Source organism: Gorilla gorilla, chromosome 22 (genome assembly GCF_029281585.2).
Source record: "Gorilla gorilla gorilla isolate KB3781 chromosome 22, NHGRI_mGorGor1-v2.1_pri, whole genome shotgun sequence".
Lineage (NCBI taxonomy): Eukaryota > Metazoa > Chordata > Mammalia > Primates > Hominidae > Gorilla > Gorilla gorilla.
The window spans coordinates 17,808,604-17,825,227 of record NC_073246.2 but is presented as its reverse complement, the minus strand read 5'-3'; the positions used below and the strand labels follow the sequence as shown (position 1 = coordinate 17,825,227).

Sequence of the window (16,624 nt, the reverse complement as noted above, 5' to 3'; positions counted from 1 at the left end):
CCTGAGGAAAACCTTCTTTCCTGATCCATAGTATTACATATAAAAACCTTAACAGCCAGGCATGGTGGCTCACGCCTGTAATCCCAGCACTTTGGGAGGCTGAGGTGGGCGGATAACAAGGTCAAGCGATCGAGACCACCCTGGCCAACATGGTGAAACCCCATCTCTACTAAAAATACAAAAATTAGTTGGGTGTGGTGGCACACAACTGTAATCCCAGCTACTTGGGAGGCTGAGGCAGGAGAATCGCTTGAACCTGGGAGGCAGAGGCTGTAGTGAGCCCGAGTTCATGTCACTGCACTCCAGCCTGGTGACAGAGCGAGACTCCGTCTCAAAAAAGCTCTTCAAACTTAAAATGGCCAAAAGAGAACTCATCATATTTCTCTTTCCTCCCCTGAGTGGGAACCTCTTTGCCCACTGCTTTACCTTTTTTACAAAAAACATTCTATTTGGTTATTCATACCATTATGAACTGAGAGAATCATCTGATTCGTCCCTCTCTCTTACCTCTAGCCAATGACCCACATCTGTCAGCTGTCTCCAAGAGTATTTTAAGTACATTCACTTCTTCCCTCCCTCAATGCCACTACTTAGGTGTCAAAAGCTTCCTAGCTTCCACTCCTCTGAATGTAATCTTTTAAAAACAACCTGCCATGAGGAGTAGAAAATTACCCAACGCCTAATATAGTGCTTCATCAACACTATTTGCTTGATTAATGTTTGTTAATGAGTTCAAATATTTTTAAAAATTCCCTCTTATTTGAAGAATACTAAAGAAAATCTTGACAGCTACTAATGCTGTTAGTCACCATCATACCTTATGTACTTCTTACTAAATTAGGGCCATTCTTTTTCAAATATTATCTATAAAGAGTTAAGTTGGTCATATAATATCCAACAATCAATATTGTTCAATATAATTCCAACCATGTCACATAGTTCATTTTTTTCATAAACCAATAAATCAGCATAAAATTGGGGAATGATAATAGGGAATTATATTTTCACATTTAAGGAAAAAAATGTAATAAAATCTACCATAATCCATTTTTTAAGTACACTTTAACAGCAGCAAAGTAGGAAAGAGAAAAGTTCAGAATAACTTATTCTGAAAAAGAAGAAAGAATAGAAAAGAATAAAAGAGAGTTCCTTCCAAGAAAGGACAGATGGCAACTTGACACACACACACACACACACACACGCACGCACACACAAAGGCACACAAGTGCACACACCCCACCCAGAGCACTGTCCTTATTTTTCTTATTTTGCTGCATGCCAGTAAAAACTCTGTTACAGACTAGTAATGGGATCATAGATACTCATAAATCTGTTAGAGCTATTAAAAATTAAAATTCACATTTCTAATTCTTAAGCCTAAAGAAAATTTTTTATCACCGGAACTCCCTGTGCAAACTTAGATTTAGTACCTAATTGATATGTACAAACACTGATGTTGTATGACATTTCTCCAATGGAGTAACCGTGAATACCAGTTTGATATAAATTTAGAGCAGTAAACTAGAAAATCAGGCCATCTGCTATGTCATTAATCAGCTAAGCAATCCAGGGAAAATCTTTTGGTCCCTGTGAACCTGATATTGAGATTATAAAAATGGGGAGCCAAACTAGTTTATCTTAAAACCCTTTCTGGAAAAGAAAAATGACTATAATATTTAAATATAAAATCCAGACATGATTTCCCTTCTCAATATTAACATTACACATATCCATCTGAGGTGACAGTAACCATGCTATGAGACACTTCTTACCTCTGGTGTCATTTTCTATTTCTGTCCTCCAGCGATGTAAACAACTTTCCAGCACAGAAAGTTCTTCCTCCGTTATGTGCCTTGGTGCCGGATGCATGGGCAAATCTGGAGGTATCCGGGACTGAGTAAATGGTTTGTGTATTACTGATCTCGATGAAATGGCAGCAACTGATGAAGGTGATGTGCTTGGCAGTTCTGAAGATAGGGCTCCCTGTTGTTCTGTTGTGCTGTATTAAAGCATAGAGTATTTCTTATTAACCTTTCAAGCTGAAACTCTTGACAAAGATCGTGCCAAACCCACAGTATTAAATTGGCTTATAATTCAAAAGAAAAAATCTTAAAGAAATATGTGGATTGATCTAACATCCAAATGAGATTTTTAATACATAAGAACTAAATTATTATAAGATGAAGTTGTAGCTTTAGAGTTAAAACAGCTTAATCATATTTATTTTTAAAAAAGAAAATATTACGCATGATGATATTATTTTCCCTGGCTTATCAAGCTTACGTTACAGAAACAAATTCTAATTTGATAGTACTATTTTTATGGATAATAAAATGCTGAATCTTGTATATGTACATACCAAAACATGCTAAAGTATAATTCTGAACTGAAAAAAAAGTGATTAAAATTTTAATCCATAACCATAAAATCTACTGAAGTAATAAAAAAACTCCCAGAGGACATACAGTCTTCTAAGTGAATCTACTCTTAGGAGTTCACTGAAGTAAATCAAAGCATACATTTTACAGAAACTGTCTTTAAAGGCAGCAGTTACATTATTGTGTAATAAAGGTAACAACTGTCTCTTGCATCAGGATTACTTTTTACCTTGGTAATGTCTGTGATGGTATGGAACCACTAGGTGGGGAACTAGCGTCAATATCGTCAACAGGAGAAGTGCAAACAGGTTTACTTGAGGCAAATTCCAATGCATACTGAAGAACATCTACCAAGGGGAATCGTTTGGGACCGGAACCATAGCTTAAATATCTGTTAATCATAAAATGTACAAATGCTTTTATTTCTATATACAGCATATTTGGGCCTTTATTATTATTATAAAACATGATACGATACTTCAATAAAACTTCCTCAGCAATAAAATTCATTTGCTTTAAAACGAAGATGGTAAAACTGAATATACACTTAAGAAAAACATTAGAAGTTCCCCAAAGACAGGAAACCAAGGCCGATTGGGACTGAATGTGAGTATATACTGTTATAATCTGTAAATGCTGTTCTAAATTGTAACTCAATAGGAAGATGAAAACTGACATCCTCCTGAGACTGTTGTTATTTTTAGATCTGGCATCTGGTCTCATGATCAAGAGAGTGATGTGTACTATCCTCCTATCTTTTACCACTAATCATGTTTCAATATGATTATTCATACTTTTTAAGAATAAAAATCATTAAAATACAATATATTATTTGATGTAAGAAGTTTTAGACTACTAATTTGAAGATTCCTGAAATAGGGGAATACAGAGCAGATTGGGGTTTGCAAACTGAAATGACTTGTGACATTTCAGCCTTTAGATTTCTGTCTGGCCTGTAGAACATTTCTCAGTCCAGATTCTGACGTCTTTTAGAAATGATCCAAATCAATAGACAACAGTGAGGCCATACTCATACATGGTACCATCCACTGGTATGGAATGGCATTCATTCCCTGTACACACAGATTGCTCTCTAGGCTCCCGGCACATACCATCTTACACCTGACACAATTTCCTCCTTTACGAAGCTGCTGAGAAGACTTGGTAGGCAGCTGAGTTTGTATCCTGTTTTATGGAGAAAAACTCAGATACCATTCATTTTAATGAAAATCTCAAGAGTAATCTTTAGTTTCATGCAAAAAGGAAGGTCAAAACTATATTCATTTAACTTTGTATCTATTTTCAGCAGTAGGAACATTACCTGTTGACAATGAGATATTTAATTTTAAACACTAGAATAATTTTTTAAAGTCTACTATAGATTTTTAAGTTTCAAGCAAAACTCAAAACTATTCACACAATATTAACTACTCCTAAAATTATAAATCACTCAAAGCAAATTTGAAATTAAAAATCTAGTCACCAAATACATGGTTTCTGATAAATATCTCCTAATTTCATAAAAGTTAAAATACCTTTCTAGCCTTTGTTGTAATACCGTGAGGTAATCTTTCAGTCTCTTGATCTCTTCCCTCTTAATTCTTGTTATTTCTCTGTTTCTGTGCATGTATCTATCAGAAAAAGGTAATCATTAGCATTTCCGAATATCATGAAAGTAGATGCAATATAGCCAGATGCCAGCGTACCCGGCCTACCACTTTGGGACGCCAAGGCGGGAAGATCACCTGAGGTCAGGAGTTCAAGACCAGCCTGGCCAACATGGTGAAACCTCGTCTCTACTAAAATACAAAAATTAGTCAGCCATGATGGTGGGTGTCTGTAATCCCAGCTACTCGGGAAGCTGAGACAGGAAAATCATTTGAACCCAGGAGATGGTGTTTGCAGTGAGCCAAGATCGCACCACTGCACTCCAGCCTGGGCGACAGAGCAAGACTCTGTCTCAAAACAAAAAAGAAGGAAAGACAGAAAGATAGAAAGACAGACAGAAAAAAACAAAAGAAAGACAGGAAAACAGGAAGACAGAAAGACAGGAAGACAGAAAGACAGAAAGAAAAGACAGAAAGATAGATATAATATTAAGTATAGACATCACCACAAAGCATCAATTCATTCAAAATTGTATAAGATGTAAGGTAGATAATATAAAATGGTATTTTTTAGAATTCTGAATTTTAAGATTACAAAATTCATCTTTTTAAAATTTCCTTATAACATTATTCCCCAAAACTATACTTTTCTAATACAAAGTAAACTTCATTTACCTTGACAAATGGTATTAGGTATATTATGCAAAAGTAGAAATTAATTCTAAGAAAATTATGCAGAATTTTCCTCTAAACAATATTTTCTCCCTTACTAAACTGTTTCAAACTAAGTCATGCAGTATATCAAACCATACCTGTCCAAATATAAAACTTGGGGAAATTCTAATTTGTTGTGAATTTTTTCTGGTCTTCCCAATGCCTGATTAAATTCAAATCTTGACAATTCAAATGTTAACACAGGTGGTAATTCAGTAAACCAATGCTGAAAGGAAATAAAACAATAACAAAAACTTTAATACCACCTTTGTTTTCTTCACTGCAATCTTAGGCACAGGATGTGGGCACTGACATTGTTATATGTATCAACACAATGCGGACCTGACAAGTAACTGGGTACACAGTTTAGTTAAAACTCAACCTCTTTCTAAAAGTTTTCCACACCTCTTGAAAATTCCAAGAGTGGGTATAATATATGATCAGGAAAAAAGGAAATCTCACAACTATCCTTCGAAAATAATTCTTTACATTAGAATTTCTAGCCCAAAGAAAAAGACACTGGTTAAAACCATGACTTAGTAGCTCAAGTCTTCTCTGTCTTCTTCAATATGATGTTGAATGGTACTTATACTTAACCAAAGCATCAAAATCCTGTGACAAAATAACTTATGAGAGGGAGTACTCAAAAAAAAAATTATATCATAAATCGTCACAACTCTCATACTAAAAATGAAAAAATGGTGTTTTCCTGTTTTAGCTTTAGCTCCTCTGCTGGATTTCATACTAATTTATGAAAAAGACATATCACTAACAAAAAGTTAATACTTAGAGTAATTTACTTAAAATCTTTTAAAATAACTAGTGTTTAAAGAATTGAATGTCTCATTGCTATGAGCCAAATTCTGATAACGAGTATAGCTATAATTTCCTTCCCCTACCCCCAGCCCCTAATCCCCATACATGCTTTGGTAACTGTTCAATTAAGCATGAAATTCAACATTTTTAAAAGAAAATTATTTTCATATACAACCTCAAGTTATACATAAGCATATGTATTTAAAGGGAAAGAAAAGGTAACAAACTTGTAAATCAACAAATAACAGAAGTATAAAATAAATATTTCTGAAGTGTTTATTATAAACTGCAATATGCAAAACTGCTGCGTAATCTATTGTGTGTGATAATTTCAAGTGTCACAAAATGCCACCACACATCTGTCAATAAGTTAAGAATATACTAAATTTAAATTTGAACATCCAAAAAAAGCATGAATGGCACACATCCGGCAAATTGAATCTGAGGAGGATCTGGAAAGTTGCTACTTTTCTCTACAGCAAATAAAAGCAAATGGTATTCAATACTATTTCTCTTTCAAAATGCTATAATTACTTGAACTGAGATTTCCTGAGCTGGATGGTTATCTTTTACTGAAAGCTAAAGTTTAAGGAATTTGTTTTATATGGATAATACCTGAAACGGATTAAATAAAATTATGAAAAATATCAGAAACATCTCAAGTTTTAAAATTTGATTAGCAAAGTTTGCTTACTCATTTTGATCTCACATGGAACTGGCAAGAATTTTTGAGTTAGTTCTAATCCACATATAAAATTATTATTAAGAATTAAAACATTACCCCAGACACATCAGAAAGAACACTTTTGATTCTTTAGGATAATATTCTCTGCTCCATTTTATGATACTCAAACAAGAAAGTAGATTTCAAGAACTATCACTTTCATATTTTATTGCAATACTTTAAATGTCACCATTAAAATTAAATAGTTACATATTTTAATTCATGGAAATCTACAATGGCCACAAGAAATGAAATGACCCAAACTGGGGTACACTTTTCTGTAGACCATGAAAAGTCCAGGAAATATAAATAGCTTCCATACCTTACAAAAGGATGTTCAAAAATGTTATGTAATATGTCTCTGTTATGAATGCATTTTCCTCTATCAGCGATGGCAGGTTTTTCCTACTACAAGAGTGGAAGGATTTCACTTTCTCATTCTAAAGCTGATGGGGACAAGATGAGATAACCAGACATTCTGTAAATTCATGTTTTAAAATATTAATGGTATGTCTAGCTCTGCAATATTTGGATTGTAGTATAGCAGTACATAATTTGAATTTTAAATAATACAAAACATGAGAAATTTTTCTTTCAAAAAAATATTTCCATTCAACAAAAAACTGTATCTACTTCTCTACAATCTAACTAGTATGCCATGCTTGTGAGACAGAGGTCATTCTCCATATCTCTAAACATATTATTATTTTACTAGATAATGAAACTACAGGAGGAATAGATTTCTGCAGTTAGTGAATAAAGAACTTACATAATCAATATTGGCAGCACAAGTGCTTCTAAATTCATCACAATTCTAGAAATCTCACCTGTTAACAAAAGTAGTTCCTAAAGAGTATGTCATTTTTATGAGTTTTAATAGCTGGTTTTCTATTAAAGTGTATAAGATACCTTGCTTTTATGAGAGGATTACACAAATGTGGAGGGAAAAAAACAACAACAGAAAAAACACACCTATCACTTCAAATTCCCCATGGAATATCAAACCAAGCCAGGATGTAAACTATGCACAAGAAGCAAAAACTTTTTATTCCAGTTAAAAAATTAGCTCCAGTCATTTAATTGCCTTGACTCATTTGCCCTTTGATTTTAAAAGTTAAATTCCCCATATAACCTCTACAGATGTCTAATATGGTACATGTCGATATTGTTTCTCTAATTTTGTTTTTAAAGCTTTGTAAAAACTCCTTCTAGCACTTTATTATAACTTGGTACAACTTTGTGAAGGGAAATTTGGCAGTACCAACACATCTAAATGAGTATGCCCTGTGACCAAAGATTCTACTTCTAACTATACTTCATTCCTAAGTGCGCAAGGGCATTTATACAAAGACATTCTTCAGAATAATTCTTTTTCTAGTTACTGCCTTACAGGATAATTAAATCAATTTAATTTTATAAATACAGACTATGTGACACTATGTAGATTTTAAAAACACTGACGTAAAGCTCTACACTAACTTAGAAGTATGCTCATGATACACTGCTGAGTGAAAAACCCAACTTTCGGGGCAGTGTGGACAGATGCAAATACTTATATGTGCATAGCAATAGTCTAAAAGAACACACAGCACACACTGGTAGTAGTGAATACTCACACTACAAGTGAAGTATTTACTATCTGAAATTTTTTTCCTCCAACAGACAATCAAAAAATATCTCCATGTTTCCTGGAGAGTCTGACTCATCTACAAATTGCATACCATTTAAAAGTTAAAATGTATCATTTAAAAAATACTTAAGTAGTTATTTTGGATATAATCATGTTTAACTTATTCAGTTGTCTCTTAGTATATCATCCACAAAATTTAAACTCTTATAGCCAATTTGATGTTTTAGCTTGGAAGACTGGAGGTCTTCCTATATATTAGTTGGCCACAGCTATTTCAGCAAATAAGATGTTCTCTGGGCCAAAATAAAATCAACAATTTTTAACAGATTGAGGAAAAAGCTATTGTTATCAGGGATTATGCCAATTTAGAAATAGCCTGTAATGTTACTTACTGGCTTTTAGAGATTCAAGAATAGTTTTTCTAAAGGATATAATAAGACTATAATTTAAATATGTTACTTTTTAAAAACTGATATTATACTTTAGTCAGTGACAGTCTCTTAAATCAAGCTGAATTATTATTGAAACTATAGCCTCCAGCAAATCTAGAAAAATGGTAACAGGAATCACAGGCAATCAAATTTGCCACAGTAGTGGAGATTAGAAACTACTAAAATAGAGAACATCATAAATCATTATATTCCCTAGGCTAGATGAAAAAACCTAGGCAGAACATTTATATTGCAACATAGGGGCATTCAGAGTATAAAACCAATAAAAAGATGGAGGACAAATCTAAGATATTTTAAATAAACAATAAAATTTCAATTCTGTGTACGATAAAAATTTTTAAAAGCTGGGAATATGTGAGAAAGATAACCAATAAACCATAGTGTATTTCAGCTACTCTGATAATATAAAAACAAGTACCATCCCTGCCCTACTACCCCAATCATCCTTTTATTTAACAGCAAACAGATCGGATTTTAAGAGTCTGCTTTCTTATTCCATTGTGGGATACTGGTAAAGTCCCAGTCTTTAGAGATCTGTTTCCCAATCAATAAAATAAGCTGAATTTAAACATTCTTATTTAGAGGTTTTTATCAGAATTAGTTGTGCAGCTCTTGTGTCCATATACCACATCCCTATCGTAGACCCTGCTTTGATAACTTTGAAGTCTGGCTATTCTCTATTGAGAATCACTGAAATAGATGATCTATGATGTAGAGAGAAAGACTATTTCAAATACATCTCTTCCTCTTAACAGGAAAAGCATATTTTTGTTTGTTTATGTATGTGGGGGGAAGAGGAAAAAATGAGTATGCACCTGAAACAGGAAAGGGTTAACTGCATCCTTAAGAAAAAAAAAATTAAAATTTAGATAAAAGCAATTTGTTCTCAAAAGCACAAGAACAAAGTCTCCTTTTAGATAAACACAGAGACATCGTATCACTTAATATTTATTAAGCACCTATTCAGTATAAAGACCTCAGAAACTTGTTTGATAAGCACCAAGACATTTCATTCATTCACTCAATAAGTATTATGTATGCAGTTACCATATTACCACTAGGGATATAATAGTGAATGACACAGATAAAGACCTCTAGCCACATTCATGGAGTTTAACAGCTAGACAACTATCAGCAATTTCTTAACAATAACTGATTGGGGAAGCACATATGTCCTTTGCTTACTATTACAGTGCCAAAACTCCCTGACAGATGAATGCATGGATGAATGGCTACACAGATGCAGCTACAGAGATGGATAAAGAAACAGAGATGGGTAGAAAGAAAGAAACTAGTTGAGGTAGACATATAAGTTAATGATATTTTATAAAAATGATTTCTTCCTTGAGAAGGGAAGTTCTTCCATCTGACCTTATGCAATCACGTAGCAATTTTACAAGAAAAGGAATCTGGGCATCGTGGACAAATTCCAATAACAGTTGATATAAGTAGCATATATCTGTTTTAAAATCCACTGTAATATCAGGATTTTTCTTCTTTATATCCAGGAACTAGCATGATGCTAATGGCTGGTACCTTGATTGAAAGGTCTAAAAAGACTGAACAATGTCCTAAGATTTTAAATTCTGAGATAAATTATTTAAGTGAGAATTTAACATAGATTATAGGCCATATTGACTGGGCAGGTCTCCTGAATGTCTAAATTACCAATTAAATCCGAACATACTCTCTGAGTATTCTCTCTCAATTATTAGGTAGCTATATAATTAGAACCTTACATTGTGCCATAGCATTGTAAGAAAGACCTAGGGAAGAAAGGGGACAATGAAAATGTTAAACTCACCTCTTGGCCTGATTTTCCTGAATTCTCTGAATGTAAAGACTCAATTTCTCCTTCAATCATTGCAGCTTCTAGGCACTCATGCAGATCTTTGAACCCATTGACCTGAAGTGGGTACTGACCAAACATTTCAGTGTTTTCAAATTTTTTACCTATAACAAGGGAGAAAATTAATAATACTCAATATGGCCTTCTGGCTACTAAAATTAAGAGTACTTAAGGATTCTCACCTGAACCTGAAAATTGTAACACTGACTGATTTCATTCCTGAGAAGTGTTAGTGTTAATTTTCCTGTTGGTTTATACACATGTGCAAATGTACATTTATACCCAGCCATAGATATTACACATCCACATATATGTAATTATATACACACATATGTATGTATATTTTTTCTCACAAGAAGCATTTTCTAAGGGCAAGATACTGTACTGAACACTGGGAATATATACAGCAGTGAACAAGAGAGATATGGTCCCTGAGCTGAGAAAATTCTCAGCCTCATTTAAAAAACATTATACCCATTAACTTCACATATATTTATAAACAAATAATTACAAATAATTATATTACAATTGTTATAAAAAGAAAGTTGTGATGAGACAGAATTATGTGAGAGGTATAAAAATGGAAGCTTAGTCTTGGGGGTGGTGGGGAGAGCAGGGAAGACCTCCATGGCAAAGGACATTTAAGCTCAGACTTGAATAATGAGTGGGAGTTAGCCATGCCAGAGTGCTGGGGGACTATAGAGTATTCTTGGCCATGAAACAGCATGATGAAGACTTTAAGGCAGTAAAGAAGTTGATATGTTTAGGAACTAACAGGAGGTTAGTGTAGCTTGGGGAACCAAGGGAGAGATCACAATGAAAAGTCAGGCAGTGAGTTAAAATCTACAAGGTCTTGTGGCCCTATTAAGAATTTTTTTCCCCACCACATTCTGGGTATAATGCAAAGTCACTGATATGGTTTGGCTGTGTCCCCACTCAAATCTCATCTTAAATTGTAGCTCCCATAATTCTCCTGTATTGTGGGAGGGATTCAGCAGGAGATAATTCAATCATGGGGGCAGTTTCCCCCATACCGTTCTCGTGGTAGTGAATATGCCTCATTATGTGATGGTTTTATAAGGGGTTTCCCCTTTGGCTTGGCTCTCGTTCTCTTCTCTTGTCTGCCACCAAGTGAGACACGCCCTTCACCTTCTGCCATGTTAGGCCTCCCCAGCCAATGACTGTTAGGCCTCCCCAGCCATGTAAAACTGTGAGTCCATTAAACCTCTTTCTTTTGCAAATTGCCCGGTCTCGGGTATGTCTTTATCAGCAGCATGTAAATGGACTAATACAGTCACTGAATGGTTAAATCTAAGAATAACAGGCTCAGGTTTATGTCTCTGAAACACCTTTAAAGTCCCTGTGTGAAGTGGGTGGTCATCTGTTAAAAGACTATTGTAGAATCTATCCAGAAATAAAGGTAGCATGGATGAAGGTTGTTAAAAGTAAAAATACACAAAAGAGATAAAATTACATACATATACATTTATACATATATGCAAGGAAGGGCACCAACAGGACTTGACTGAGCAGGATAAGACATAGGTAAGAAGGAAAATATCAAGAATGACAGAATTCTGGCATGAACAACTAGATGATGATGATGATGATGATTATTTTTTTTTTTTGAACAACTAGATGATGATGATGATGATGACATTTTATTTTTTATTGAGACAGAGTCTCGCTCTGTCACCCAGTCTGGAGCTCAGTGGTGTGATCTCAGCTCACTGCAAACTCCGCCTCCCGAGTTCCAGCAATTCTCTTGCCTCAGCGTCTCTAGTAGCTGGGATTACAGGCGCCCACCACCACACCCGACTAATTTTTGTATTTTCAGTAGAGGTGGGGTTTCACCATGTTGGTCAGGCTGGTCTCGAACTCCTGACCTCAAGTGATCCACCTGCCTCAGCCTCCCAAAGTGCTGGGATTACAGGCATGAACCATCATGCCTGGCAGATTATGGACTGAAAATGGCACCACTTAAGTAAGAACAGAGGATTTTTTTTCTTTAGTTTTGAGGTAGCAGTGGAAATCACTGGTTCATTATGACCCATGAGATTTCAATTTGAGAAGACAGCTTAATATGAATCTGTAACTAAGATTAACATTCTGGAATAAAGATAGAATTGCTGGCTTATTGACAGCAGGAAATTAAGGCACTGAATGAGATGCCTAGGGGATGGGACAGGAAGAAGAAATGGGCCTAAACAAAGTTCTAAGGTTCTGCTACCTTTATATGCAAAAAGAGACTATAAATACAACTTTTCTTAGAAGTACCCACTGAGGCAGGAAAAAAGCCACAAGAATATGGTGTTACAAAAGCCAGAGAAATGTGTTTTTAAGGAAAGAATAGGAAAAAGGAGGAAGAAGAGGTTAAGAGTCATCAGCATTAATAACTGGTAAGAATTCAATATGGAAAGCGTATTAGTCCATTATCACGCTGCTGATAAAGACACATCCCGGACTGGGAAGAAAAAGAGGATTAATTGGAACTACAGTTCCACATGGCTGGGAAGCCGTCAGAATCATGGCGGGAGGCGAAAGGCACTTCTTACATGGCAGAGGCAAGAGAAGATGAGGAAGAAGCAAAAGTGGAAACCCATGATAAACTCATTAGATCTCGTGAGATGTATTCAATATCATGAGAATAGCACAGGAAAGACTGCCCCGCCATGATTCAGTTACCTCCGCCTGGGTCCCTCCCACAACATGTGGGAACTCTGGGAGATATAATTCAAGTTGAGATTTACGTCAGGACACAGCCGAACCATATCATTCCAGCCCTAGCCCCTCCAAATCTCATGTCCTCACATTTCAAAACCAATCATGTCTTCCCAACAATCCCCCAAAGTCTTAGCTCATTTTAGCATTAACCCAAAAGTCCACAGTCCAAAGTGTCATCTGAGACAAGGTTAAGTCCCTTCCGCCTACAAGCCTGTAATATCAAAAGCAAGCTAGTTACTCCCTATAAGAAGGGAGAAAATTAATGATCCTCAACATGGCCTTTTGGCTACTAAAATTAAGATTATGTAAGGATTCTCACCTGAACCTAAAAACTGTAACACTGACTGATTTTTTTCCTGAGAAGAGTTACAATTGCAGTACAGGTACTGGGTAAATACAGCCATTCCAAATGGGAGAAACTGGCCAAAACAAAGGGGTTACAGGGCCCACGCAAGTCCGAAATCCAACAGGGCAGTCAAATTTTAAGGCTCTGAAATGCTCTCCTTTGATGCCAGGTCTCACATCCAGGTCACACTGATGCAAGAGGTGGGTTCCCATGGTCCTGGGCAGCTCCGCCCCTGTGGCTTTGCAAGGTACAGCCTCCCTCCTGGCTGCTTTCACGGGTTGGTGTTGAGTGTCTGCAGCTTTTCCAGGTACACAATGCAAGCTATCAGTGGATCTAACATTCTGGGGTCTGGAGGACAGTGGCCTTCTTCTCACAGTTCCACTAGGTGGTGCCCCAGTAGGGACTCTCTGTGTGGGCTCCAACCCCACATTTCTCTTCTGTACTGCCCTAGCAGAGGTTGTCCATGAGGACCCCAACTCTGTAGCAAACTTCTGCCTGGACATCCAGGCATTTCTATACATCTTCTGAAATCTAGGTGGAGGTGCCCAAACCTCACTTCTTGACTTCTGTGCACCCGCAGGCTCAACACCATGTGGAAGATGCCAAGGTTTGGGGCTTGCACCCTCTGAAACAATGGGCCGAGCTACACCTTGGCCCCTTCTAGCAAAAGCTGGAGCAGCTGAGACACAGGGCACCAAGTTCCTAGGCTGCACACAGCATGGGTACCACGGGCAGCCCATGAAGCCATTTTTTCCTCCTAGGCTTCTCTGGGTCTATGATGGGAGGGTCTGCCAGGAAGACCTATAACATATCCTGGAGACATTTTCCCTATTGTCTTGGGGATTAACATTTGGCTCCTTGTTACGTAACACAAATTTCTGCAGCCACGACTTGAATTTCTCCTCAAAAAACGGGGTTTTCTGCTCTACTGGATCATCAGGCTGCAAATTTTCTGAACTTTTATGCTCTGTTTCCCTTTCAAAATGGAATGCTTTTAATAGCTCCCAAGTCATCTCTTGAATGCTTTGCTGCTTAGAAATTTCTTCCACCGGTATCTTAAATCATCTCTCTCAAGTTCAAAGTTCCACAAATCTCTAGGGCAGAGGCAAAACGCCACCAGTCTCTTTGCTAAAACATAACAAGAGTCAACTTTGCTTCAGTTCCCAACAAGTTCCTCATCTCCATCTGAGACCACCTCAGCCTGGGCCTTATTGTTCATATCACTATCAGCACTTTTGTCAAAGCCATTCAACAAATCTCCAGGAGGTTCCAAACTTTCCCACATTTTCCTGTCTTCTTCTGAGCCCTTCAAACTGTTCCAACCTCTGCCTGTTACCTATCTCCAAAGTTGCTTCCACATTTTCAGGTATCTTTTCACCAACGTCCTACTCTACCGGACCCAATTTACTGTATTAGTCCATTCTCAAGCTGCTAATAAAGACATAGGCAAGACTGCGAAGAAAAAGAGGTTTAATTGGACTTACAGTTCCACATGGCTGGGGAGGCCTCAGAATCATGGCAGGAGGCAAAAGGCACTTCTTACATGGCAGCAGCAAGAGGAAATGAGGTAGAAATAAAAGTGGAAACCCCAGATAAATCTCAAGGGTTTATCCTGGGTTTCCACTTTTATTTCTACCTCATTTTCTCTTGTCGCCGCCATGGAAGAAGTACCTTTAATAAATGATAAGTCTCAGGAGACTTATTCATTATCATAAGAATAGCACGGGAAAGACCAGCCCCCATAATTCAATTACCTCCCCCTGGGTCCCTCCCACAACACATGGAATTCTGGGAGATACAATCAAGTTGAGATTCAGTTTGGGACATGACCAAACCATATCAGAAACTGAAAGGGATCTAATGGATTTAACCACATGTAGAAAATCAATAACCTTAGCAAGATCCCTTTTAGACAAGTTCTGAAGCCAGAAACTAAACTGGGGCTAGGTTGAATAAATGGGGAGTAATCAGTCGAAACTAACTCCTCTCTTTAAAGGGGCTTAACTCTGAATAAGAATCAAGAGAGAGTATTAACTGAAAAAGAGTATGGGAGGGGATAACGTTTTTAATTTTTAAGGTTTGAGATACCAGACAATGTGTAAATATTGATGAGAAAGAAAGTGGAGTGGAAGAAGCTCAAAAGCCAAGAAAAAATGAATGAAGTAAGGTCTGAGTAAAAGCATGAAGGGAGGGAATTCTGAGCACGTATAAAGAATAGTCTTTTGATATAAAACTGGGTAATTCCTTTATTGTATGTAGGAGCAAGTAAAAATATAGTAGAGGTAGTGATAGATCTAGGTTATGGAGCCTGAGGCTCATATATTTGGGGATGTTGTGTTTTTAGAATATGATACAAAACTACAAATGTAAAATTAGATTCGGGGACTGGGCAAAACCTGTGATTAAGTTTCATTAATGTGACAGTAAATCTATGAAATCTGAGGTAAAGATTTTCTCAGAGAATGAAGAGATAAGTTAGATTTGAAATGAGTGGAAAAGACGAAAATATTTATTGCAGTAAATGAGAGAAAGAATGGTGATTACACAGAACAAGTTGGGTTATAGGACTGGGAGCACCAAAGCTCAGTATCACTCAAATTCATGATCCACTACAGTTAGCCCATTTCTGTGACTTTTCGCCAGCAATCTTCAGGTACTCAGTACAGACACAGAAAAGATGAACAGCTTAATGAAGGTTAAAGAACAGGGAGGGGGTGCCAGAAGGGAAGGGGGGAAAAAGAGTTTTAGGTTTTAGATGAAAAAGGAAGGAGTGAAGTACAGAGAAGGGCTGAGAGGGGACAATGAACTAGAAGTTCTCAAAAAGTTGAGGGACTTTTGCAGTGGGGGTACTTTGGCAAACAAACTAAAAATCATCCCTAATGGAGAACCATTGGTTTGAAAGAAAGTATTAGGAAGATCTATGTAAAAAGTGATAAGAAAGTACTCTGAAATAAATTACTTTTACTGAAGCAAACACATAGTTCAAGTGAAAACGTATTAAGGCCACCTTTATATAACACAATCACTAAAGCAACTTACTAATACCAAGTACAAAGACTTCAACACTGGATTGACAAATAAATTTTTTTTTTTTGAGAAGGAGTCTCCTCTGTCTCCCAGGCTGGAGTGCAGTGGCCCGATCTCAGCTCACTGCAAGCTCCGCCTCCTGGGTTCACGTCATTCTCCTGCCTCAGCCTCCTGAGTAGCTGGGACTACAGGCGCCTGCCACCACGCCTGGCTAATTTTTTTTGTATTTTTAGTAGAGACAGGGTTTCACCGTGTTAGCCAGGATGGTCTTGATCTCCTGACCTCATGATCCACCAGCCTCGAGCTCCCAAAGTGCTGGGATTACAGGCATGAGCCACCGCACCCAGCCAACAAATT

At 36.8% G+C, this 16,624-nt stretch overlaps 1 protein-coding gene across 1 annotated transcript in view; it reads right to left on the bottom strand.

Moving 5' to 3' along the window:
- LOC101144968 (ubiquitin carboxyl-terminal hydrolase 25) overlaps positions 1-16,624 on the bottom strand; it is a 141,728-nt gene that overhangs the window by 43,195 nt on the left and 81,909 nt on the right. The window contains exons 10-14 of the mRNA XM_063702605.1: positions 10,126-10,274; positions 4,798-4,925; positions 3,914-4,009; positions 2,608-2,769; positions 1,773-1,999 (exon numbers count right to left, since the gene is read on the bottom strand). Of these exons, the coding sequence (XP_063558675.1) occupies positions 1,773-1,999; positions 2,608-2,769; positions 3,914-4,009; positions 4,798-4,925; positions 10,126-10,274 (762 nt within the window). The remainder of the gene's footprint in view (positions 1-1,772; positions 2,000-2,607; positions 2,770-3,913; positions 4,010-4,797; positions 4,926-10,125; positions 10,275-16,624) is intronic.